This window comes from Chelonoidis abingdonii, chromosome 1 (genome assembly GCF_003597395.2).
Source record: "Chelonoidis abingdonii isolate Lonesome George chromosome 1, CheloAbing_2.0, whole genome shotgun sequence".
NCBI classification, from domain to species: Eukaryota; Metazoa; Chordata; order Testudines; family Testudinidae; genus Chelonoidis; species Chelonoidis abingdonii.
In genome coordinates this window covers 318,949,928-318,977,816 of record NC_133769.1, presented here as the reverse complement: position 1 = coordinate 318,977,816, position 27,889 = coordinate 318,949,928, and the positions used below count along the sequence as shown (strand labels likewise).

General features: G+C 41.4%; 1 protein-coding gene across 1 annotated transcript in view; it reads left to right on the top strand.

The window, feature by feature from the left end:
* Positions 1-27,889, top strand: part of LOC116833558 (FRAS1-related extracellular matrix protein 2-like) — a 202,239-nt gene that overhangs the window by 121,314 nt on the left and 53,036 nt on the right. Inside the window, exons 7-9 of the mRNA XM_075061617.1 lie at positions 22,929-23,078; positions 25,538-25,747; positions 26,402-26,599. Of these exons, the coding sequence (XP_074917718.1) occupies positions 22,929-23,078; positions 25,538-25,747; positions 26,402-26,599 (558 nt within the window). The remainder of the gene's footprint in view (positions 1-22,928; positions 23,079-25,537; positions 25,748-26,401; positions 26,600-27,889) is intronic.

Below are 27,889 nucleotides of genomic sequence, written 5' to 3'. Positions count from 1 at the left end.
AGTATGCCACATGAAAGAAGTAGCATTTTCATTGACTGTGTAATATTATAAATGTACTTGTATCTAAAACATCTCTCCGATGAAAATGCAGGTAAGGTTGTGATGCATTTATAGTAACCTATCAAGTGCCAAAACATTATCATACTAAATCCTGTAGTCATCCTGAGTCCCATTACTGCACATCTGCAGGGGATCTGGAGCTATATTATCCTTATTGTTTGTTTGTTAATGGAATTTACATTTAGATAACAAAGTTTCTTTAGCCAAATGTAACAGCCAGTCATTTTATGCTGATTTCCCCAAACACTATGCCTGGATTAACATCATACATCAGTGTCTGGAGGTCATAAACCACAAATAGGAAAGGTCAACGTTTAATAATTCTACATCAGGCCTTTCATGAGGAAGTCAAGTCAGCACTAGAAACTTTTTGTCTATATCCACTGGCATTCAGTGCAAGTTAATTAGGAAACATTCATCTTCAAAACCTTTAATCAATGTCTGTTCTTGCTGACATAAACCCATGGGATTTAAACTAAAATATTTGAGTTTGAATATAATAATGACAATTGATAAACCAAGAATAAGTGAAAGGACACACATCAAGTGTTATGGTGAACCCAAGAAAGACTAAGTGAAATAAAAACCACACAGAATAGACTGTTTTAATGTGACTTACGTGCAGTTAAACTGTGTGGTCAGAACAAACATTTGTAAAGAAGTAATTCTAAATGAAACAAGTACTGGTGTGTTACAGGCTGAGAAAGCATGGTTTTAAAATCTACAGTGCTCTGGGGATATTTTTACTTTGAAATAGAGTTTCCCTAATTCAGCACAAACTTGAGGATTGAAAGCGGGCAAAAAAAATCAACCAAAGGAACACCAGACCAGGTCCTCATCTGATGTAAATAGCATTTTGAATTGTTTGTTTCAGTGTTACGTATGTTGCCACAATTGAAAGGTTAAATAATAACATGGATTTGTTTGAGTCAGAGATTAAGGTTACAAACCATAACATACAGAAAGAAGTACAGTAGGTGAAGAAACCTACAGAAAGAGCATTTACATATGGTCATTTCAACTTGCAATTCCAAAGGCATAAACACTTGACTGTGTGAAACTTTTTTAGAGTAAAGGGAACCAAGTCTTTCTGCCTTTGGCAGAACCCCCTCTCCTCCTCCCTATCACTATAAACAACAGAATAATTTTCAGTGCAATTATATAGATATACAAACACACTCCATGATCATAGTTCTGAAATTTTAAACATTGAACTAAAAATCCAAAAGACGTTTCTTTAATACAGAAGTAGATAGCTGGTAATCAACTGCAGAAAGAAAACATTTTATTATTTATGACCCTGTAGAGGACTTAGCATAAGGCTTAAGGTATTTAAAGTCTGAAAGAATCAAAAGTCCTGTCTATAATTTCAGGATATTCAGACATCTGAATGGAAAAATCATGTCCTTGGGCTGCATTTATGCAGTTGCAGCGCTTTTAATAGTCTGTTTAAAGGGTACTAAGATCTAACTCTGAATGCAACTTTTAAGTATAAAAAGGTGGCAATGATATGAAAATAATAAATTCAGGTTTTAGAGTGTCTGAAAGGTGTACAGTAAGATAGAATTTAGGAGCATTTTAAACATTGTCTGGTTAGTTCTTCTAAGGGGGAGCACTAATACCATGAATATGGGCAGTTCTCTGCTGCATTCTGGGATGACTTTTGCTAGTACTGTGGTTGGTACTGAGAATAATCTTGTCAGCCTCTGGTGCGGAACAGGGGATCTTCCCATTGAGTTCTGTACTTAAATTCTCTTGTTTCTGATAGGGATTGATTGCGCAGGGGAATGAGGTATGTTGAAGAAGGCACAGTACCCACTCTGGTGTCCGCTGATCCTGGTCCTCTTGTGAGAAGAGTGGGGGTGGTATTATAAAGACAGACAACAAAGCAGTTAAAATTGATGGAAACCAGCCTGGAACCAGAATGTTGAGCCAGATCCAAAGCCAACTAAAATCAGTGGAATTCCTTGGGCTTTGGATCAAGCCTCAGATTGGCAGTTGCAACCATCTGAAAATATATTGTCACCTCAGAATACTTCTGTGAAGTCTTTCATCTCTGTAGGATAGTTGGAATTTTAAGAAACCATATCACTTGGAAATGAGGGAGGCAGGAAACAACCAGTGATGGACACAAAGGTCAACAGGCTGTATCCAGTAAATTAAAGAAAATTGAGTCTGTGCCATCACTTTAAAATTACTGGATATTTTAGAGTTGTGTAAACCTTAGCCAAGGTAAGGAGGAATATTTAATAGATAACTAATTATTTAGGAATAATATAAGCTGAATGTAGAAAATTGTTGCAGAAAATGGGATACTTGCTTTCAGAAAGGGAGATCCCAGAAACAGCAACAGTGTTCTGTGCAGTGATTACTTTAGCAGACACGCCAAAAAATTCAGAAATTGGGCTTGTTTTTGGCTTAATTGGCTTGTGAGTTGCTTGTTGGCTAGTTTTTTGCTTGTTGCTTGTTGTAGCTTGTTGCTTCTTTTTTTTTTTATCGGCTCCCAGCAAGCATGGGTAACTAGGGGGAGAGGGTCAGGGGTGCACAGCTGGCCCACACAGTCCCAGACTGCACTTCATGGGGATCTAGTCACATAGAGTGTTGGGGTTCTTAGGAATTGGCTTGTTTTGGCCTTGTTTTGAAATGGGATTAGCTTGATTTTTGGCTTATTGTGAAAGTAAGGGTGCTTATTTACCACATGAAAGTTGGCAACTGTGTATGTTACAAAGTGGCCTAAAATTACCTACTAAAAGAAGCTAGAACTAGTTTCTGCTGGTAAGAGAGACAAGCTTTTGCTCTGCTTTGGGTCTGAAAAGGTACTCTGTGTGTCACAACTACAGACAAGATGGAACAGATTGTTTAGCCTAAGTATTTAACATACATTTTAAGAGATTATTCAAGGTAAAGTGGCCTGTTAACACCTCTCCAGTCATAAGACAAAAAGGGCAGTTTAGTGGGTCACAGATGATTGTAATAAACCCAGAGGTGGATTAAGGATCCCTGGGGCTCTGGGCCAGAGCAAGTGGGGGTTGCCCTCCCCATGCCTTCCATCTGTGGCTCCGCCCATGCCCCCAAACCATTCTGCCCCTTCCCCTTGCAGTCCCACCCCTGTTCCACCCCCTGTCCCACCCCATTCTGCCTCCCCACAGCAACCCCAAGACCAGAGAAGCTCTGTAACCCCCCCGCCCCCCAGGTGCTCAGGGCCATAGCAGAGAGTGAGAGCTCCCCCATCCCTGAGGCTGTGGCAGGGAGCCTGGTGCTACCGTGGCCGCCAGAACCCCAGTTGCTGGGTTTGGCAGGGAAAGTTTTTGCTTTATTATACCCCATGCCAGTTCTGGGGCAGCTGACGAGGCAGTATTTGCTACTTAGTTTCTCAGGTTCATCAATAATCTCTCTGGATTCCAAAGAGATTACTGATGAACTCAGGAAGCTAAGTAGCAAATATCACCTATTCGCCACACCGGAACCTGCATGGGGCATATCAAAAGGTTGTTCGGGATGAAAGTGAGACGCTTTTCCCTGGGGTGGCTCGGGGTCTAGGAAGGGGAGGTGTGGTTGTGGGTGGCCCAGGGTTCTGTGGGCCATAGGATGGGGGAGGCTTGGGGCACCTCCAGGCAGGTAGCGGGGGGGGCGGGGCTTGGGACTTCAGCTGGTCTGGGGTTCCTCCAGGCAAGGGAGGAGCTTTGTGGCTCTGGCTGCAGGGAGGTAGGGGGTCGCAGGGCTTCAGCTGTGGGGGCACCACAGGCGAAAGGAGTGGAGCCGGGGCCTACCTCCCTGAAGGTGAGCTCCACCTGCCACCCATGGAACCAGAGCTCCTCCAGTCCCAGGACCACACCAGGAGTCCTGGCACTGGGGGTTTCCCCCGCCACCCTGCACTGGGCTAGATGGACCTTTCGTCTGACCCCATATAACCATTCTTATGTTCTTACATTTTGGACAAACACTGTCCTACACATTTATTGTGTCCCTTTTGTATGCAAAATATCTACATAGCCCGCTACTCTTTCTCCAGTCTTTGGCAGATGACCAAACTAACTGATCAGGGCAAAAAATGGAAGGTTGCCAATTTATCATACATGCCCTACCCCGGGTTCTTCACTAATATTTTATTATTAGAAGCATTAGCCATCTTCACAATGAGTAAAACAGAATGCTCTGTTTATAATAGAAGAGTTGATAAATTAGGAAGTCACTGTTGGCTGTCTATCACAGCAATAAATTAACATTATATCTCACACTGGGGGGTATCATAGAGACAACCGGGCCTAGTTGGAATTTGCCTTCTTACAGCACCTGTTACTGTCAATGGTTTTATGCATAGATAGATTTTATTTTGTCTTGTCAATGCTTTTGTATATAGCAATAACTTTTAAAAATTGGTCCCTTCAAGAGAGAGATTTTGAATAGATGCTTCTGAATGCTCCACATTACTTCTGTTACCCTAACAGCAAATACAGAAATACTCACCAACAGGCATATCACAGGAGATGGTGCTGACCTATACAGAATCGGTGCCTCTAACTAAATTAGACAGAGTTAAAACTGAGTGGTGTTTGTGCTATGTGATGTGCATGCCTGCAGCAGCTCCGCCGGAACCGCGAGACCCGCGTGGGGGGCGGCGAAAAGTCCCGGCGTCCAGGGCGTCAGAAATCCTAGCGCCGTCCCTGCCCGCCCTGCTGGCAGCTCAGCCAGGTGAGGAGCAGGACACCAGCTCTGTGCAGCATAGCCAGCTGATGGGGAGAGAGCCTAGATGGGGAGGGGCAGCAGCCTGCTTCCTGTCCAGGCTCAGCTTCTGGGGACAGGGGCCGAATGTTCCGGGGAGCGAGGTCGGGGGGACTACGGCTTGCTCAGCCACTGTCCCCAGAGGCCATGCCCGGGCAAGGAGTGGGCTGCTGCCTATCCCCCAGCCAGGCTCTCTCCCAGGAAGCTGCTGCAGGCAGCCTCCCAGTGCAGCTGGAGAGGCTCTGGCTCCTACCCCTTCCTCTCTGAGTCTGAGTCTGACTTTGCCCCTGCTTCTCCCGCCCAGGGCTGCTGCCAGGAAGCAGAGTCGGGGAGGGGGAGGGAGAGAGGGGAGCATGGCAACATCCCCTGCACCAGCGCTTGCCTCCTGTAGGTGGAGCTCCCCAATTCGCACTGGCATGGGCCCCGTGGACGCAGTGGATTATCTGCCACTAAATAAGCCATAAATCTAGTGTCATTATTAAGACTATTATTTTGAATGTGTAGCAAAGTTATGAATTTAAGCTCCTAGGCTCATGTTTTAAAGGTGTTGTGGAGGTTTCTTTTGAGGATGAGGACTGAGGGGTCAGATACGGAGTGATCATTCTGTGAAAAGTGCACCCACAGGTGATAGTGTCCTATACATGTCACAGCTTCTGATGTACCTCATCCAGCACACTACATGCTTCCATAGCAGTTATGTGGGTGAAATCAGACAACCACTATACTCTCAAATGAACTCACGTAGAAAAATGATAATGGACAAAAGCACCATATCAGTGTCAACTGGATACCATATTCTTCACTTTTTTGTACAGCGTTCCTGTTTGCTGTTAAACTGGTCCACTTTCCCATCCAGACATTGCTGCATTTCAGTGCCAGGCAAAATCATTCCTGTATTTCTATAATTTGTCAATGTGTTAGGATCCATTAGTACCTGAAAAATATGAGATATTATGAATTAATAAACAGACCCCCAAAACAAACAAAAAATGAAAAATTGTATTCACCATTGCTAACAATAAATATTTTGTTCAACTTGAGCTTGCATTTAATACATTCATTTTAACTAGTGAAATATTTTGTTAACTAAAAGCTCATTTCACCATCTTCATTTAATCAACTGAATAATCAGGCTTAGCAATATTCTTTAGACACAGAAATTGTACTTGTATGAAATGTTTAGTCATCTAATAAACAAACTGATCCAACATTTCTCTGAATAAAAAAAGTAACCCTGATATTCTATGGCTCTATGACTCTAAGTGGCCATTAAAAAGCCTAAACAAACAGATTCTGCATAAAATACAGCAGATGTTAAATCTTCCCCATAAAATAAACCATACTGGAACAATTTGCATTGAATAGTCACTAACAGAGGCCAGACATAAAGACTGGGTTCAGAGGTGCACTAATGATCACTTAATGCAATGATCTAATTTTACTATATTTCTCTCTGGATGCTAATCCACTCAGTTTAAAATGAACAGTTGCAGCACCTAGGGATTGAACTAAATAGTGTCATTACTGCTGTTGTAAAAATGGATTTTTTTGCCAATATCAAACTCTTGGGTCATCATCATGTTTAGCATCTGAAAGTGAACAGCATTGATGAATAAAATGGTAGAGCACACAAAAAGGAGAACATTTGTGAGAGGCTTTCTTTGGTTTAAGTTGTCGGGGAGGTTATCTCCCCAAGTGTTCTTTTCTCCTTCCCAAATACTTAGTACTGCCAAGAGAGCACACTGCCACTCTGCAGGACATATGAACTCTCTTCTTGCCTTATTGGAATTGCTGAAAAACCATACTGTTCACAGCAGGAAGGGCATTCAACAGATTTGTTCCACTTCACTCACATAAGGCTGGCAAGCAGCCATTCAGACTCCTCCTGCTGAACCCCTGTTAAACATTTCAGCACCATTACTGGGGAGGCGAAGGCCACAGGTATATATCACAGCATGGCTTACGGTTTATTTAACTTGTCAGAAAAAATGTCCACATTAACCCTCACACCATCCCCTGTAGGGGAGAGCAGTTCTGCCCCATTTTACAGATGGGTAAACTGAGTGGTGGAGTGATTTAGTGAGTTGGTCATAGTCACACAGTAAACCAGTGGCAAAGTTAGGAACAGAACCCAGCTTTTTCTGGGTCTTCTAGTATTCCACCTGAACCAATAGCTGGCACTCAAGCTGCAAGCAGTTAAACTGTAAATATCCCTAGAGGAAGCATGCAGTATTCATGAGCCACCAACTCTCTATTTGTCCAATTTTTTCTGAGTATTAAAATAGTCAAAGGACTTCTTTAGCTGGCCAGAGGTCTCTTTACTAACATCTTCCATTAATAACCTGAAATGGGACAGAAAATCAACAATGCAATATCTGACCTGGAGTACAGACTTTGCATTAAGTATCATGATAGGCATGAAAAATTCTAATATCATAGAATCATAGAAATGTGGGTTTAGAAAGGTCTCTGAGAGATCATCTAACCCCGCAGGTTGAGGCAGGACCAAGTAAACGTAGACCATCCCTGACAGGTGATTGTCTAACTTGTCCTTAAAAACCTCCAATGATGGGGAGTCCACAGCCTCCCTTGGTAATCTAATCCAGTAGTTAACTATCCTTAGTTGGGAATTTTTTCCTAATCTCCAACCTAAACTTCCCTTGCTGCAGATTAAGCCCATAACTCTTTGTCCTACCTTGAGTGGACATAAAGAACAATTGATCCCCATCCTCTTTTTAACAGCCCTAAATATAGTTGAAGATTGTTATTAGATCTCCCCTCAGTTTTATTTTCTGAAGACTGAACATGTTTTTTTTTACCTTTTCTCATATGTCATGTTTTCTAAACTGATCATTTTTATTGCTTTTCCCTGGATTCTTTCCAATTTATCAGCATCTTTCTTAAAGTGTGGTGCCCAAAACTGGACACAGTACTCTCAAATATAACATATCTGTTAATACTCTCCAGAACGCTTTTAGCACTTTTTTTTTTGTTTTGTTTTGTTTTGGTTTTGGTTTTTTGCAAAATAACATGAACACTCTTCACAGTGAGGAAAAACTTGACTCAGTAACTGAATGGAGGCAGCTGGGATTCATTAAGCTGTCAGCTACTCAGAATGGTGTGACTGTATGAGCCTTTGCAGATGCTGTAATGAAGATGAAACTTTTCTTTGCCATCTGCAAAGTAGTTTGTAAACCATGGTGACCTTTGAGGATAAAGCCAGAGATGACATTGATGAGGTGCCTTGGATCAATAGTGAGGGACAAAAGATTATTATAATATCCTATCAAACTATCACTAGAGTGATGTGTCAGAAAAACAATCTTATCCCACAAGTCTACGTGGAATCCTATTAGTTCCATCAGCCTTCAGGGGCCGTCCATCAAAACAAGTCCTTCACCTCATCATCAGGTTGTATGCCACAATCTCAAATCGAATGCAACAGTGATAAGGACATGAGGGATGAGTAATATCCATCCATCCAACCTCAAGTGCCAGCTCAAACACTGGGTGCAGCATGCCCGGCGTTATAATGGTGCCTACAACCACCTCAGGATAGCCCAAGAGTAGTACCATCTGTCTGGATGGAACTAAAGGAAGAGACAGATATGACTTCCTTCCTCTGATACAGCCACAGTATTTTAGATCTCTGTCATTTTTAATTTTCTACTGGGTCTGCCATGCCAAAGCATTGATTTTATGCTTTTTTCCAGCAGTTAATCTCTTTTAACAAAAATTATTAGGGGGTATGGAATGGCTTCAATATGAGGAGAGATTAATAAGACTGGGAAAAGAGACAACTAAGGGGGGATATGATAGCGGTCTACAAAATCATGACTGGTGAGGAGAAAGTAAATAAGGGGGGATATGACAGAGGTCTATAAAATCATGACTGGTGTGGAGAAAGTGAATAAGGAAGTGTTATTTACTCCTTCTCATAACACAAGAACTAGGAGCCACCAAATAAAACAAATAGGCAGCACATTTAAAACAAACAAAAGGAAGTATTTTTTCACACACTGCACAGTCAACCTGTGGAACTCCTTGCCAGAGGATGTTGTGAAGGCCAAGAGCATACCAGAGTTCAAAAAAGAACTAGATAAATTCATTGAGGATATTAGCCATGATGGGCAGGGATGATGTCCTTACCCTCTGTTTGCCAGAAGCTGGGAATGGGTGACAGGGTATGGATCACTTGATGATTACCTGTTCTGTTCATTCCCTCTGGGATACCTGGCATTGGCCACTGTCGGTAGACAGGATACTGGGCTAGATGGACCTTTCGTCTGACCCCATATAACCATTCTTATGTTCTTACATTTTGGACAAACACTGTCCTACACATTTATTGTGTCCCTTTTGTATGCAAAATATCTACATAGCCCGCTACTCTTTCTCCAGTCTTTGGCAGATGACCAAACTAACTGATCAGGGCAAAAAATGGAAGGTTGCCAATTTATCATACATGCCCTACCCTGGGTTCTTCACTAATATTTTATTATTAGAAGCATTAGCCATCTTCACAATGAGTAAAACAGAATGCTCTGTTTATAATAGAAGAGTTGATAAATTAGGAAGTCACTGTTGGCTGTCTATCACAGCAATAAATTAACATTATATCTCACACTGGGGGGTATCATAGAGACAACCGGGCCTAGTTGGAATTTGCCTTCTTACAGCACCTGTTACTGTCAATGGTTTTATGCATAGATAGATTTTATTTTGTCTTGTCAATGCTTTTGTATATAGCAATAACTTTTAAAAATTGGTCCCTTCAAGAGAGAGATTTTGAATAGATGCTTCTGAATGCTCCACATTACTTCTGTTACCCTAACAGCAAATACAGAAATACTCACCAACAGGCATATCACAGGAGATGGTGCTGACCTATACAGAATCGGTGCCTCTAACTAAATTAGACAGAGTTAAAACTGAGTGGTGTTTGTGCTATGTGATGTTATTTGAGGACCGATGGATCACTGTGATATCAGAGAGCTCACTGACGTGCATGCCATGCTGAGAATTCTCTGTCTTTAGATGCAATCCTAAATATACGGTTGGCCCTGTTGATATTTTAGCTTGTTCCTTTTCAAGGGCATCTTCAAAATCTCTGGGGTCCAGTTAATAAATAGTTCTGCAGGGCATCTGGAGGCCTACAATTTTCTCTATAATTCTCTAAATCATGCGGTGTGTCTTGCAACTCCTTAGGTTGATACTCTGCCATTTTATTGATCGTTGGCATCTGAAATGTGGGCTTCAGCTGGTTGAATGCTATTAATATTGCTCGGGACATTTGCTGGTTGTTGTTTGCCACACTTTATTATTTTGCTCAACTTATCATCCAAAGAATCAGCAAGTTTTCTTCTGTGATTTTGTCCACAGTGAGTTTTAAATATTAATAACAGGGCCTCCAGTGCAGAAAATGTGACGCTCCCTATTTTATCACCAGAGAGCATGTCACCGTATCACGTCTTGCTTTTTCACATATTTTGGTACTTTTCCTACTGCTCTTGAGGTTAATCCTTCCAAAAGATTGTAGGGATATTGTGCAAAACAGCACGTGTCTTTTAAAACAAACCTGTGTGTTTTGCTTAATTGGAGCTCTAATAAGGCCTAGCCTCTTGGACTGTGCATAGTTCCTCTAAAGATGTAATTACCATCTCATTATGCTCATTAGGGTAACTGTTAAGCCACAGTCCATGATGCCACAATGCTTGGGGGGAGCAGATGCAAGAGTGTGTAAAGTACTAAATGTGTCCCCATCATGCCAGCTCAGCTCCACTGCATAGTATGGAAAGGGCGGGGAGAAGGTGAGGCCACCGTTCTGCCCTCTCCCTGATTGTTTGCCAAGTCAAGTGCTTGCAGCAAGTACTGGAATGGTTGACTGGCTCCTATGAGGAGGTGCAGGAAAACAGAAGGTTTCTTGAATTCCATTCTTCCCTCCTTTCCTCCCACACAGAACACACACACTTGAGGTGGGCCAACCATAATCTGATCCTGTCTCAGGGAATCTCTAAAACAGTGTGTCATGCCAGTTAAACAAACATAGTATGCTATGATAGCACTGTGCATAATAGCGAGCACTGTTAGCTGAACACTAAACAGGCAGAAATTGGAGAGAGAAGTGTGACAACATGTTTGTTGGGCCCCATTACAGTTTGGTGAAGATGTCTTCAGTCTAGAAAAGTGCTTGTCTCCATAGAGGGAAAAAGAACAGACTTAACTATTTTTTAACAAAATATTGAACAAAATCATGAGTTGGTTCAAGATATATGATAAATGCTGTGGCGGGGCGATGCATCTTACTCAGCTAGTGTCAGTAGCAAAAGTCACATGGAAGACATGATGTTTATATTTCTCCGTCATTATTCACTGTCAACTTCCTGTTCTCTAAGCCATTCTTCGTGTCCCCCACCCCCAAAAAATGTTTTCCTGCCTTATAAATGATTCTTCAAAGAAACTAAGCAGATTCTACTATGTTTAAGAGAGAATTATATTTTTAGAAATTAAATGTGAAATAAATAAGGTGACTATGATAAAATTCTACTGATTGGTCCAAGCTAATATTATTCATATAAAGTATAGGCTCAGAAAATGAATAATCCTGTTTTAGGTTTTATAGCAGCAAATGCTCAGTTTTGCTCTAGTTACAGTTGAAATCAAATGGTTTTTATTACAAAAAGACTTCACATTTTCTGCAAGTATTTGCTTTTATACGAAGTCAGTCAAAATTCACTCAGAGAAATCAGTCTGAGCCATCAATGCTCTAGGAATTCCTCTCTACCCTGCTCTCACTTTACATATTCCAAAGAACAACAAACACAGGCAGGTGCATTTACTTAGAAGCCTTTATACAATCACTTGTTTATAAGTAATGGTGTGTCAGTGAAAATGTGTTTGTTTCCCTTGTTTTCCTTCTGAGGTGTGCCCATAAAGAAGTTTGAAAAAGTAAGGGGAAAGAAATACTTTCCCATTTCAGAGAAAAGGTCCCTGGTAGTACTGTATCCCCAGATGAGGAAAACCTTGTTCACCAGGCTGAGTTTGATAGTGAAATCCTGGAGATCAAGTCAGATAGACACCATAGTGAATCAGGTGGATGTTACAAGATATAGATCACAAAACAGAAGTATTCAGAATACATATGATTTGTTTTGTTTCTTGCTTTGTTTTTGCTTTTGTTCATTGTTGTTACTAACCCCACTTAGGAAGAACAACATTCAAATTTCCCAGGCCATTTTCACTGAACCTTTTTGCCTTTGCAAATACACTTGCCTCCTTCAAATCCCTGCTAACGGCTAACCTCTGCTGCAAATCACACAAAAAGTGAACTAATTACTATATGAAACTAAAACTAACCTAAAAAAAGAAAAGCTTTTTAAAATGTACACCTACTGAGTCTCTGCTTGGTCTTATTTATAAAACTCTGTCCAAATCTACCCTGCCCACTTTTGTTTGTACTCAATCTCACTTGTTATTTCTTGTCTAAATCCTAGTTTGTGAGCTACTTGAGGTAGGGGCCTCTGTGAGGCTCCTAGTATGCCTTTGAGTGTGGTAAAAATACCTACTACTTATAAATCTGTCCCATGTATTTGTCTCTCTCTGTTTCAGCAGCTTCTTGAGGATTTTGCTGTAGTTGCTCATTTCTGTGCTGTTTCTGTTAAAGCCATCAGTCTTTGCTTCCTGTTCATTCTTTTAAAAATGATAAAAAGATTCTGAACTTATTTAATATGCTTTAGGAAGTGTAGCCCAAAGGAAAGTAATGCACAGTATCAGATGGTGGCTAGAGGCAATCCCCTCCTGTGCAAGTGTGTCCCCAGATCCCAAGCATCTGTTTATTCCTGGAGTGCTGCCTAATATTTTTTATTCAAATTTTAAATGAAATAACTCTCCAGATAAGTGAATGATTTGGGCGGATGGCCTATGGAGTAATGATGATATAAATGAGACAGTCCTACAATCCTTTACTCAAACCTTAGTCAAGCAAGTGATATGTTCTAGGAATTATTTGGGGAAAGATTTAGGACCTGCGTTATACAGGAGGTCAGACATTAGATGATCACAGTCACTCCTTCTGGCTTTGGAATCTCTGAAAACCCTCACTGATTTCAGGGACTGCAGGATTTGTCACAAGTATGATGGCAGCATCTAGGGTCAGGTCGTCATATGCAAGCATCTGCCATCTTTGGGTGTCTGAGATGGCACTGAGGTCCACCTGCTACCAAATTTGTCTCAAGGACCTTTGCAATAATAACAATTACACCTGTAAGTGGGATAATCTGGGGTTCTTAAAAGTTAACAGTGTTTTGCAACAGAACAATAAACATGAATCCACTTATAAACAGAAAGAAGCCTCTAAAATCCATATAAAACTATAAACAATTGTCTTGGGCAAAATGAACTTCAGCAGTCAAAACTAATGGTGTCACAGCCTTTGTGAACTGCTGTGGGGTAAGTTCTATTCTGAAGATGGGTAAGACTGGTGCAGAGCACCCTTTTGCAGGATTAAGGAAACTCTATTGCCATCAGGGCAATAAAACAAAGCATACTGTCTGATCTTGCAGCACCTCTGCACCAACCTCAGCACTCTAATTTCCCAGCTATGCAGAAATTGGACGCATGTCATATGTGACACGAATGTTAGAACACTCCAAATTGACATGTTGCCTGTGCAGCTTTCTTTATTGTTGATAAATTGGGTGCAAATAATTTGTGTAGCACTCAGAATGTGTGCTTTGCTTTTATTGGGTTCAGAGTGGCACGAGCAATTAGGAATACCAAGAATGCGTACACTTTAATGTAAAGGATAAGGTGGTAAAACAAAGATCTTCATTTATGTAGTATTATACATCGTAAATCACTTAAAACTAGATTTTATATGACATGTTTATTTATAGCGTTCTTTGGTCCTATTCCCAGTGTTATTGAAATTATTTGAGTTACATTCGCATAAAACTATAGGAGCAAATCACCCCAATTAATGTATACAGCTACTTTTGTAGTTCACAAAATTCCGTGTATATTTCTTAAAAGATGGAATTGAAATCTATAAATTAATGCAACTTTTAAGATTAAGTTTGCACTTTTAAGTACTATACTGAATAAACTTGATTTAAAAAAAAAAAAAAAAAGAAAATTTGAGGTACAGGAGAGATGTGAGCTGTGGGAGACAAATGTAAATGCTGAAATTATTTGCTTGAGATACTGCAGCTAGTAATTTTGATTGCAAGATTAATTTATTTTTTGATTGTGGAAGTTATGATAACAATGCTGAGATGACTGAGCTGTTAAAATTGCAGCATATACATTTGGAAAGTAAATCAGTTTTGACCACATCAAATGAAAAACCACTGGCATTTTTACAAGGGGTATTCAGTCCAGAATTGTGCTTTGCATATAATTTGACCCCTGCTTCTATGCCACTCAATAACAAAAAAATGACTTGGCAAATTGAATTCAGTGTACTAACTTCAAGCTCATTCACTTGTGTAATTTCATGTAAGCACAAATAGCTGTATAATGGTGCAACCTACTTTCAAATGTAAAGGTCCTTCTTGCTAATGTAAACTTTCTTTAGTGAACATAGATTTCTTTTTAAACTTTTTAATTTTTGTCCTTATTAACATATATGAATTGAGAAACTATAATTATTTAAATGATGTAGACGTTTATCCTTATTAACATTAGCCTAATAAATTCACATTTCCACACAAGTATCATAAAATCTTAGTAAACAATTTCCACCTGCTAATTCCACCCTGTTCAGACTGCAAAGAAACAAGAGGGTCTCAATCCTGTAGACAGGAACAACAGGAATACCAATATAAAAGATCTAGTCCACAGCACACATTGTCCAGATGTAAATAGTTACTCCATCTACTGCTTATGCAGCTACCTCATGTTTATACTCGCATATTAGAGCTACCAGAAAAATTTCCCCTTTATTATTCTTCCCTTCTATAGATCATGTAGATCAGTAAAAATAGATTTTACAAAACACACCAGAACAATGTATTCTCAGAAATTGGGTGGGCAAACTTCACATCCCCACCTCAGTGACCTTGAGGGAAAGTTTACTCAGAAAGTAGGCACCATTGAAGGGGAAGGGGGAGTCAATGTAGTTCTTTTTACTAATATTTGAAATCTCCAGAGCATATTCTGTAAGTGTATATGGGATCTGGCATGCCAGTTACCCTGACATCAAAACATTTGACTTAAATGGTAAGCTCTTTGAGGCAGGGGCCATCTTTTTGTCCTGTGTTTGTACAGGTCCTGGCACCGTCCTGGTCCATTACCCTGCATTGCAAGGTGATACCCAATACAAATAAATAATAATAAAACTAAACCCCTCTTCATTTCAGTGGAGTTAGACTGAGAAGTTACTGTAAAAAAAAAACCCTAATAGAATTCCATGTTTGTCTCTCAGTTATTTCTATAACAAGTCTGCTCAGTTTATTGCTGGCTGTGCAATCTTGCCCTGGGATCCAAGAGTAAAGCTGTCTTCTTTCTGGCTTGTGCATCATGATGCATTGCAAGCCAAGAATCAGGCAAAGCACTGCACACATCTTGCAAAAGTAGCATGTTTCTTTTCATTGCCCATTGTGGTTGGTCATACTTCGTCTCTCTATGGTAGCTGGTAATGTTGTTTTAGAAGCTGAAACATCCATTAAAATTGATATTTGCATTGCGTTCTTTTTATACTTGTTGCCTTTACGAGATATGATCAAGTGTGGACGTGCTTTTGACAGCTTCAAAAGTTTGTCTAATTTTCCTGCTTGACTGCTGGTTAATGTTCTAATTAATATATACCCGCTACTTTCCATTCTGCTGGATGTAAGGACAAAACATAGATTTAATTTCCTTATCAGAAGCCATTGGGAATTAAGTTCCCATCCTCTGTCCTCTAATTACTCTAACTATATGCCAGTGAAATCTGCAGTCTTCAATTTGTGTTTGCTACATGAAAGGCTTTCTCTTATTTCTGAAAGAGAAGTCATTACATTTGCAATGCTCTCTATTCAGACCGATTACTAGATTAAAGATCTGCCATAAGGGAGCCCCCAATCATGGGGCAGCATGTTTTCCAACCATGATGTGTGAAACACAATGCCTCCCTGTTTGTACCTTGGCTTTGCTGCTTCCCCTGGGGAGCTCCTGAAAGGACTTACAGGAAATTAACTACAAAACCCTAGTAAGGATTTGGTTCCTAGGATGAGTAACCATGAAGAATGTGTCTGCTATTACAGATATGTGTCTCAAAATGTGTGAAAATCATTCCCGAATATGAGGCTAGCTAACTTAACGCAGTAATGTGGTTCCCTGTGGGCCTGTGGGTGCGTAGCAAATTTGGTGCCTGTTTTTCAGCAGTGCTGTAGCTGTAATGGGGCAGGCACCCAGGTTGACAAAGCTAGTGTTTCCAGTATCTTGTCCGGAAACGCTCCTCTAATCAGAGCTTGAGGACGTGTTGCTAGAAATGCCTGAGTTCTGACTCTACTAACTAGAGCTGGGCAAATAACTGATTTTTTGTTTCGCTGGCAGTTCTGAAAAATCAGTGGGGGATGGTTTAACCTGAACTGAATCTGAAAATGAGGGGCGAAGCCCTCGGTTGATTAGAAAATTGTGGTTTATCCTAGGTGTGTCTCCTTGTTAGGAAGTGGAGTCACACCACGTTTACTGTGGTTTTGTATAGTTCCTAATGATGATTTCCTTATTGTTAGTGGCATAGTGTCCTCTGCTGTTGTTGTGAAAAACACTAAGGGCTAGAGCAGGGGTCAGCAATCTCTGGCATGCAGCTCGCCAGGGTAAGCACCCTGGTGGGCCAGACCAGTTTGTTTACCTGCCGCCTCCACAGATTCGGCTGATTGCAGCTCCTACTGGCCGCAGTTCACCGCTCCAGGTCAATGGGGGTGGCGGGAAGCGGCGCAGGCCAAGGTATGTGCTGACCGCTGCTTCCTGCCACCCCCATTGGCCTGGAGTGGGGAACCGCAGCCAGTGGGAGCCACGATCAGACAAACCTGCAGAGGCGGCAGGTAAACAAATTGGTCCAGCCCACCATAGTGCTTACCTTGGTGAGCCCCTTGCCAGAGTTTGCCGACCCCTGAGCTAGATTCACAAAAGGTTCCTAAATTACAGAATCACGCCTCTGCTCAGCAGCCATGGCACCCGGTGGGCACCTGAACAGGCTCAGCTCCTATATTTTTGCGGTAGAAGTTCCCTCAGCATCTGTGTTTCTAAACGTGCAGTGCAGCCCCACACCAGGCAGTGGAGCCTAAGTCCAAGGTGATTCGCTAACTTAACTCGCCTGCAGGGCCCAATCCGGTAAGCATACTCAGAGTGTGCCTGCTGGATCAGGCCCCTGCAGGCGAACTTATACTACTTATAGCCCAGGGATTAGGATACTCACCTGGGATGTGAGCGACCTCTGCTTCAAGTCCCCCCTTCCTCCTAAGGGGAAGAAGGGATTTGAACAGGGAACAACACCTCTCAGGTTAACTCCTTAGCCACTGGGCTGTGGGATATTATGATATTATGATCATCACCCTCAGTCTCTCCTGATGAAGCTGTTCCATTGTCCATAGATCATTTAAAAAAATCATTGGAGCAGGTGAACTGAGTCCTGTGTCTCGCACATCCCAATCACTGCTGTAGCTCTAACCCCCAGGCAACAGAGTCATTTTCATGCTTGTTTGCCTGTTCGCTCGCTCTCTCTCTTGCCCAGTGATTCTTTCATGTTGACAGTCACTGGCGGTGCTGACTCTGGACGCCAGATTCTCTCCATAGAGATAGCTGTAGGGCTCCCGGCCTGTAGCAGTGCAGTGTATTTAGGTACAAAGCATTTGTTTGTTAATTTGCTCTCTGAAAAAAGAGGAAAAATGCAGATAAACATACCGCTGTTAAATGGGATAACATGCCCCCTGCTCCATTTTTTGCTGTTCTTTCTTGTAATCTGAGGGATTTAAAATGTTAAGATAAGGACAGTACTCACATAGTTTGGAATAGGAAATAAGCTTGATTTCAGTCTAAATGTTAATTGTGGGGAATCAGATTGAGGGTTTTGTCCCCATACTTTGTGGGACAACCTTTCACAGAACAGTTCACAAAGCTGCATCATGTTCCGATCTGGTCTGGATGACAGAATTCAGCACTGAAACCCTGTTTAAGGTCTCAGTATCTATCTTCACCTTTGTCTGCTTGCACTGAAGTGAGAAATGCAAGGAATGTATTGTCTAGTGCACAAGGTCCAGCTAGGAAAAAGGTTAATAAGATAACATGTTAATCTGTACACAAACACACTCATACACACTGGTACCTAGAGTTGAAAGTGCAGGAAGGGAGTGAGATGTGATGTGCAGATTTCTCGTCTGTTGGCCCAAAGTATGTAAACAAATACACACATTGTAATTTTTCATTAATATAAACTATACCAGGAACCCCTAGTATAGGTTTTAAAAAATGCTTTCTTATGCTTCCTGGAAGAAGAGAGCTGATCTCCTACTGATGGTTCAGTAAGGTTTCGTTCTTTTGTTGCTTGTTACCCTCAGGATAGTATGCAGGATAGTAAGATGTAGGTTTCAATAATTTCTAATCATATGTATGTAGTTTCTGTGTCCCTTGTGCTCCTTCCTGCTCTTTTTTATACACAATACTGCATCTGGTTTTAGATTAGATTCTAAACTTTTCAAGGCATGTACTGTCCTCCTACAGTGGGTTTGGACAGACCCAAATCAAGAAAGTATGTAGTGAGTTTACTCCTGAGGGAATTCTGCACCAAGAAAAAAAAAGAAAAAGAAAATTCTTTGCACAATATTTTAAAATTACGCAAATTTTATTTGTCAATAAATACATGTGGAGGCTGCAGCATGGCAGTGGGGAGCACAGGGAAATCATCCTGTAGCCCCTTCTACCCAGGGACAGGGACGCGGCCTTGAGGCTGCAGCCGATTCTGACACAGCACAAAGACCAGGCCTGCTGCAGAAACACACTGGGGCCCTGGCCCTCTGTGCTAGATACACCAGGTATGGGCAGGCAGGCTCATCCCAGCAGGATGCAAGCATAGAGGGGCTCAGTGTGGGGGGACCCAGGTGTGGGGTAAGAGGGTTCGGTGTGGGGCAGTCTGAGTGTGGGCAGCTAAGTGAGAGATCTCGATGCACAGGGGATCATTGGGGAGTTCTGGGTGCAGGAGCAATGGGACTCTGCGGGGGGGTCCAGGTGAAGGTGGTTGGGGCTCAGCCGGAGTGTCCAGGTGCTGGGGGAGTGGGGCGTGGTGGGGTGAGGGTCTGGGTATAGCTGATTGGGGCTCACTGGGGTGGGAGGCTGTGTGCAGACAGGCCCATCAGGGTGGTCCAGGTGCAGGGGGTGGTGCTCATTGTTGTGAGGATTTGATGGGCCTACTTAACAGGGGAGCCCCAGCTACTGCTGCTGTCAAGGGGATGCCGCATGCCAGGCTCTCACTTCCCTGCCCTATTCCCCTAGCCCCTTCTCGTCCCCTTCCCATCTCCCTACCCCACTGTCCCCTGCCCTATCCACCGTCCCCCATCTCATTCCATTCTCATGCCACTCGTGCCTCACCTCTGTTTGGGGGGGCAATGTCCATGAGCTTTCCCGGATCCTCCACCTCCAGGGCGGCTTCCCTTTGCTTCCCCATCATTTTCCCTAGGGAAGGAAAGAAATCCTCAGGTGGATATGAATTCTGCGTGTTCAGTGGTGCAGAATTCACCCAGGAGTAGGAGTTACTGTAAAAATAAATAAAATTTGTATGTAGTCTTTGTAATTTGGGTGGGCTGAAACAATATTGCATTTTTAAATGGATACTCACTTTTGCCTGGAAGATCAGGTAACTGTTTCCTAAGGCCCAATTCAGCAAAACACTTAAGCCAGTGCTTAATTTTAATCCTGAGAATAACCCCATCCCAATTCAGCAAAGCACACGTTTTAAGTCCCGTTTGACTTCAGTTGGACTTTATCACATGTTGAGCATGGGGTTAAGGGCACTGCTAACCAGAGATTGAATTACTCATGAGAATGTAAAAATGGCCATACTGGATCAGAACAGAGGTCCATCTAACCTAGTATCCTGTCCTCTAACAGTGGCCAATGCCAGATGCTTCAGCGGAAATAAGCAGAACTGGGCAATTATCCGGTGATCGATCCCCTTTTGCTTATTTCCAGCATCTGTCAATCAGAAGCTTAGGGAGCATGGAGTTGCGTCCCTGACCATCTTTTCTAATAGCCATTGCTGGACCTATCCTCAATGACCGTAATAAATCTTCTTTGAATCCAGTTATACTTTTGGTTTTCACAAATCCCCTGGCAATGTATTCCACAGATTGACTCGACACTGTGAGAAAAATTACTTTCTTTTGTTTGTTTTAAACCTGCTGCCTATTAATTTCATCGGGTGACTCTTGGCTCTTGTATTGTGTAAAAGAGTTAATATTACTTCCTTATTCACTTTCTCCACACCATTCATGATTTTATAGACTTCTATCATAGCCCCTCTTAGTCATCTCTTCTCCAAGATGAACAGTCCCAGTTTTTTTAATCTCTCCTGATATGCAAGCTGTACTATACCCCTAATCATTTTTGCTGCCCTTCTCCATACCTTTTCCTATTCTAATACATCTTTTTGAGATGGGGAGACCAAAACTGCATGCAGTATTCCAGATATGGACGTATTGTGGATTTATATAGTGGCATTATGATATTTACTGGGGGCAGGGATAGCTCAGTGGTTTGAGCATTAGCCTGTTAAACCCAGGGTTGTTAGTTCAGTCCTTGAGGGGGCCACTTAGGGAACTAGGGTAAAAATCTGTCTGGGGATTGGTCCTGCTTTGAGCAGGGCATTGGACTAGATGACCTTCTGAGGTCCCTTCCAACCCTATGATTCTATTATTTATCCCTTTCCTAATAGTTCCTATAATTTTTATTAGCTTTTTTTGACAACCACTGCACATTGAGTGGATGTTTTCAGGAACTATCCGCAATGATTCCAAGATCTCTTTCTTGAGTGGTAACAGCTAATTTAGACCCCATTTTTTTATATTCATAGTTGAGATTATGTTTTCCAATGTGCATTACTTTGCACTTACCAATATTGAATTTCATCTGCCATTTGTTGCCCAGTTTTGTAAGATTCCCTTGGTAATTCTTAGCAGTCTGCTTTGGACTTAATTATGTTGAATAATTTAGTATCATCTGCAAACTTGGCCACTTCACTGATCACCACTTTTTCCAGATCATTTATGAGTATGTTGAAGATCACTGGTCCCAGTACAGATTCTTGGGGACCTCGCTATTTACACCTCTCCGTTCTGAAAACTGACCATTTATTCCTACCCTTTGTTTCCTGTCTTTTAGTGATCCATGACAGGACCTTGCCTCTTACCCCATGACAGCTTATTTTGCTTAAGAGCCATTGATTAGGGACCTTGTGAAAGGCTTTCTGAAAGTCCAAGTAAACTATATTCACTGGATCAGTCTTATCCACATGTTTGTTGAACTCCTCAAAGAATTCTGATAGATTAATGAGGCATGATTTCTCTTTAAAAAACCATGTTAACTCTATCCCAACAAATCGTGTTCATCTGTATCTGATAATTCTGTTCTTTACTATAGTTTCAACCAGTTTTCCTGGTTTTAAGTTAGGTTTACCTGCCTATAATTGCCCGGATTGCCTCTGGAGACTTTTTTTTTTTAAATTGGCTATTGTCCAGTCATCTGATAAAGAGGCTGATTTAAGTGGTAGGTTACATACCACAGTTGTTAGTTGTGCAGTTTCATATTAGAGTTCCTTCAGAACTCTTGAGTGAATACCATCTGGTCCTGGTGACTTATTACTGTTTAATTTTTTTGATTTGTTCCAAAATCACCTCTACTGACACCTCAGTCTGAGACAGTCTCTCAGATTTGTCACCTAAAAAGAACGGCTTAGGTGTGGAAATCTTCCTCACGTCCTCTGCAGTGAAGACTGATGCAAAGAATTCATTTAGCTTCTCTGCAATGGCTTTGTCTTCCTTGAGTGCTCCTTTAGCACCTCAATTGTCCAGTGGCCACACTGATTGTTTGGCAGGCTTCCTGCTTCTGATGTACTTAAAAAAAATATTTTGATGTTAGTTTTTGTGTCTTTTGTTACTTGTTCTTTAATTTCTTATTTGGCCTGCCTGATTATACTTTTACACTTGACTTGCCAAAATCTATGCTCTCTTCTATTTTCCTCTTTAGGATTTGACTTCTTTTGTTTCTGTCTGCCATACTTACATTAACATTTGTCTGAACACCTTATAATCATTAAGGACATAAGAACGGCCGTACCGGGTCAGACCAAAGGTCCATCTAGCCCAGTATCTGTCTACCGACAGTGGCCAATGCCAGGTGCCCCAGAGGGAGTGAACCTAACAGGCAATGATCAAGTGATCTCTCTCCTGCCATCCATCTCCATCCCCTGACAAACAGAGTCTAGGGACACCATTCCTTAACCAGGGGAAGGGATAGCTCAGTGATATGAGCATTGACCTGCTGAACCTTGAGTTGTGAGTTCAATCCTTGATGGGGCCACTTAAGGATCAGGGCAAAAAAATTGATCCTGCTAGTGAAGGTAGGGGGCTGGACTCAATGACCTTTCAAGGTCCCTTCCAGTTCTAGGGGATTGGTATATCTCCACTTGTTGTTGTTGTTATTATTACCCGTCCTGGCTAATAGGTGTTAATGGACTTAACCACCATGAATTTATCCAGTTCTCTTTTAAACGCTGTTATGGTCCTAGCCTTCACAACCTCCTCAGGTAAGGAGTTCCACAAGTTGACTGTGCACTGTGTAAAGAAGAACTTTCTTGTATTTGTTTTAAACTTGCTGCCTATTAATTTCATTTGGTGACCCCTAGTTCTTGTATTAATGTATTCATCCTCACAACCCCCCTTTGAAGTAGAGAAAAGCTGTCACCCCCATTTTACAGAGAACTGAGGGACAGAGACTTCTCAACATCACAGAGGTGGAACAGGAATTGAACCCTAGACTGCCAAGTCCCTGCCCTTAACTACTGGACCATCCTTCCTCTTGTATATATTTTTAATTTGTTTATATATGTTTAAAAGTAGGATCTCCAGTAAGGAGCAAACTTTAATGAGTTTAAATTACTTTAACCTTTTTACCAGAACCTGCCTTCTACTTTGGAGATGTCAAATACTATGTTGATGAGAGTGCTGGCTTTGTTGAGGTGCGTGTCTGGAGAACTGGAACTGATTTGTCCAGAGCTGCCACTGTTACAGTCAGGTCTCGCAAAACTGAGCCAATAACTGCAGAGGGTGAGTGATCATTTTGCTCTAGTGTCATTTTTCCTTAATATGTCTTAATATGGAGGACTGGTACATCCAGTGTGGATTCAGTCCTGAATTCTTCTGGTTTAGACCCAGAAGTGGCTCAGAGAGCCTCAAGGCTAGGCATGCCACATGTAGTGTTTGCTCTGAACCTTTGGCCAGAAGCTTCTCCATAGTGTGAAGAAATGCATGTGTGTGGTGTTCAGAAGTATGAGGAGACCTCTGTGCCCACACTGAACTGTATGCTAGTAAGTGAAGGGGAAAGCGAGCATGATAAGGAACAGAGAAAGGGCATGGACAGGTGTTGAAATGAAAACGAATGAATAGAAATCATGGGCTTTATCCTGGAAGGTGCTGACTGCCCTCAGCTACCATCAATTTAATTAAAGGTTTAAGCTGCTCAGCCCTTTACGTGATCTATTTGAGATGCATACAGCCCATTTTTAGATATCATATTATTCCTACAGCTAAGCTGAAGTAAGGGCTTATTCAAATGCGTTTAAGAGCTGCCCTTAGAAGGAAATGGAAGCAAGGGCAAATTATAGCTCCAGCCTTCCAACGGTTCCCACAAACTATTATCTCTCATGGTCAGTTGCTCATTGCTTCCTAGTACATGCTAGGTGCAAAGTTCTTGCCAGCCCACCAGCCTGCCCTCAGCTTATTATATTTAGTCTGTGTCTACCCTTAGAGCTAGAGGAATGATTCCCAGTTCACACAGGCTCATGTGCTAATTCGAGGAGAGTTAGTGGACTAAAAATAGTTGTGCAGATGTGGTAGCACAGGCAGCTGCGAATGGCACCACAGGCTAGTTGCTCCAAGTACGTACCCATAGGGTCCAGGTAGGTAAGTAGGTACTAAGCACAGATAGCCCATGCCGCTGCTCATCGACTGCCCATGCTACCCCAGCTCACAAATGTTTTTAGTGTGCCAGCTCCAGGAGAGTTAGTGTGAGTATGTCTATGTGAGCTGGGAGTCATATCCCCAGCTCTATGTGCAGACATATCCTCAGAGCCTTCATCCACATGCTGAAAGGATCAAGCTCTAAATTGATATCTGGAGCTGGAGACGTACTGTACTCAGTCTGTTTCTAAAACATGGCATTTTATGCTAAAGCGTTCTTTTGATGTGGAGAAGTCATGAAGAGTCCAAATATTTTTCCTAGATGGTTATATTGAGCATGAACAGACGTTAGTGTTTAGTTACTGATATAATTTTAAAATACTCTTAGTTTTCATAATCCTTCTTGTTATGATGCCCATGACAGGCAGACATAGAGTCTGGGTTTAGCATTAGTATGCCCTTCCACATTTTTATGCTTTCTCTTGGAAAATTAGATTATTAAGATGCCTAAAAACAATGTCCATTTACTTCATTTCTTAACTCTTATTTCACGTGATCTGTTGGGTTTACCTCACCCTAAATATTGAATGCATTTTTGTTCCAGAAAAGCATAACAGCATTATAGGAGTTTACAATTGGACCATGTTTTTGGTTTTCACTCACTGGATAACCTGTTAAATAGGTGTTTCCTTCAGCAGTATGTGTAAGGGCTTTTCATCTCTTTATTTAAGAGTTTATTGGAGAATTAAAACAGATTGTACTGTGATATCACAGCAAATTCACAAAAGTCCACTCTTTCACCTCAGACTTAGGTACCTTTAATACTCTGGAAACCAGACACCATGTCCTGGTATAACCCAACATCTTGTCTCATTCACTTCTCTAGTTTTTTTTTATTCCTAGAGTGAACTGGGTTTTCTTATCTTTGACACTGAAGTGTGCTAGGCCCCATTTGACATGGTGTGGATGTAATGTAACTCGTCTTGTCTTTCTTTTGGACTTTCATTAGCCTTTGGCCAGCAGGGTCCAAAATCTGTTTGCTTTCCCTCTTCACTACACTTAAGTTTCATTCTTGTTATATATCTCATCTGGATATCAGTAGTGTAATTCCTCTTAATCAGCCTCTTGGTTGTTCTGTTTTCCCTTTTTACATTAGTCACATAATTTGCTGCACTGTCCCCTAGAATTATAGGCATAATATTAAATCCTTATTCCAAGGAATCTCCTTCATTTCTGGGATTTCTCCCAGAACACTCTGGTTGGTCCCAAACTATAGTTTGCATCTCACATAATCTCTCATCAGTATAGCTCCATTCACTTAAATTGTGTTATTCCTGATTTTCAACACGGTAAGTGAGGTTAGAATCAGACCTGCTCCAAATCCTTTCTCGGTAAGAAGCTTTTTGCTTTGAATGACCACAAAAGAGCTAGAGAGTTTTATATGATAAAGTAAAAAGTACTTCTTGACAACAAAAGAAAGAGATTATTACATTTTTATGAGTTACTGTCATCAACTTCCTGACTTTAGATCCCTTATTTTCTTTAACTAAATGCTGTGAAAAACAGTTCCATCAATGTATTCCATTTTATGTTGTTTCTTTGTGTAGCTGGGGTGGATTATGTAGGCATCAGTCGTAATTTGGATTTTGCCCCTGGAGTCAACATGCAGACTTTCCGTGTGATCATTTTGGATGACCTCGGACAGCCAGTATTAGAAGGAATTGAGAAGTTTGAGCTTGTGCTACGAATGCCCGTGAATGCTATCCTTGGAGAACCAAGCAAAGCCACCATCTTCATCAATGACTCAGTCTCTGATTGTAAGTGTTAATTATTTTCACAGGAAGAAATATGATGCTTGCAATGCAATAGATAGTATTCTTCCTTCTGAGTCTGTATGGAACCAATGTCCAAGCATGCTCTTTGGAAACACTACATTGCTGGAGTTGTGATCTTTTGGGGTGTAAAATCAGGCTCCTGACCACTTGTGATCATTATAAAATTTCTGGGCACTTACTGGTCTACATGTACTCTCAGCTGGCTATAATTTTTCACTTATTTTCCTAAAACCATGGGGAATGTAGAAAATGTACATAAGGCCTGAAGATAAATACATTTATACTAGTTTTACATTTTCTAGTTGTAATTTCATAGACATAAATTGTATTATTCCTGATTTATACCAGTGTGAGATCAAAATCAGGGCCATAGTTTTTAGTTCAGTAAAGCAGTTGTGGTGAAATCCTGGACCCACTGAAGTCAGTGGACATTTTTACATTGACATCAGTTGGGCCAGGATTTCACTCTTTGAATTGTGGGAAATGTGCTAAATATATCAGTTGCTACCTGGTGAGGAATCTGCCACATCATAATCATATATATCATGACACATAACATGATCGTGTTAAAAGCAGTGGCTCTAGGAATTGATCATTTGGGATATTTTTTTCCTTCTTATGTATGTGTCTGTCTAGTGCCTAAGATGCAGTTTAAAGAACCTATGTACATCGGCAATGAAAATGATGGACAGATTTCTGCCATGATATATAGGAGCGGAGATATCCGCTACGCATCTACAGTGCGCTGTTATAGTCGACAGGGTTCAGCCCAGGTAATGATGGACTTTGAAGAACGTCCTAACACTGATGATTCCATCATCACTTTCCTTCCTGGTAAGCTACAGTTCTTTGTTAGAATCCTTTATTCTGTCAGAGTTGGTTTTGCTTTAAATCATGTGTTTTTTTTCCTCATAGCAAGGGCCATACGGACTATTTGGGGAAACAAAGCTCTCTCTCCACAGAATAGGCTGAGTGTGGGCAGTGGCAGCACTCACACCATCCTGCCTTAATCCTGAACTAGAGGGGGATCATCTATAGAGACAAAAGGGATATCCTTTTGCAGAGGCCCAGCCACTCATCCTAACAGATGAATCCCATTTCTGTGCTGCAGGCAGAACTGAATAGTAGGTGATATCACAGAGGAAACCCCCAGAAGCTCTGGCCCCATTAGGCAGACCATCAGCAAATCCAGCTATCTACCGCTGGAAAGGGTAAACACCTTTTAATTTGGCATAGGGACACAGCTAAGCTAATTATTACTCTCTGATATTTCTCCTCCTTCTTCCTGCTTATTTCTTCTTTCTTAGTCTGCCTGGATGACTCAAAATGTTGAACCAGAGAAAAAACATGAGGAAATGGGGTATTACTTCTCCTTTGAGGGAAAAATTGCTTGAGTCCCTCTTGGGGATTATCAATCCAAACCTCCTTTTACTTGACTGGAGAACAATTTCTTGTCTCTGCATTTTTATATGCTCACATTTTTAACTTCTGTTTTTTCCAAGCCCTAAGCAAGTTTTTTCCGCTGTATGTAAATCTTATGATGCAAAGGACCTTCCCTCTTATGAAAGTCGTCTCATGGATAAGTAACTGTTAAAAGATAGGAAACAAAGGATAGGAATAAATGGTCAGTTTTCAGAATGGAGAGGTAAACAGTGGTGTCCCCCAGGGGTCTGTACTGGGACCAGTCCTATTCAGCATATTCATACATATAAAATAGTGGGGTCTAAATTAGCTGTTACCACTCAAGAAAGAGATCTTGGAGTCATTGTTGATAGTTCTCTGAAGACATCCATTCAATGTGCAGCAGCAGTCAAAAAAGTGAACAGAATGTTGGGAATTATTAAGAAAGGGATAGGTAGTAAGACAGAAGATATCGTACTGCCTCTGTATAAATCCACGGTACACCCACATCTTAAATACTGCGTGCAGATGTGATTGCCCCATCTCAAAAAAGATTTGCAAACTTAACATCATTAAATTAGTCTTGAATAAAGACTGGGAGTGGATGGGTCATTACACAAAGTAAAACCTATTTCCCCATGCTAATTTTTGCCCTATTGTTGCTCACACCTTTTTGTCAACTGTTGGAAATGAGCCATCCTGATTATCACTACAATTTTTTTT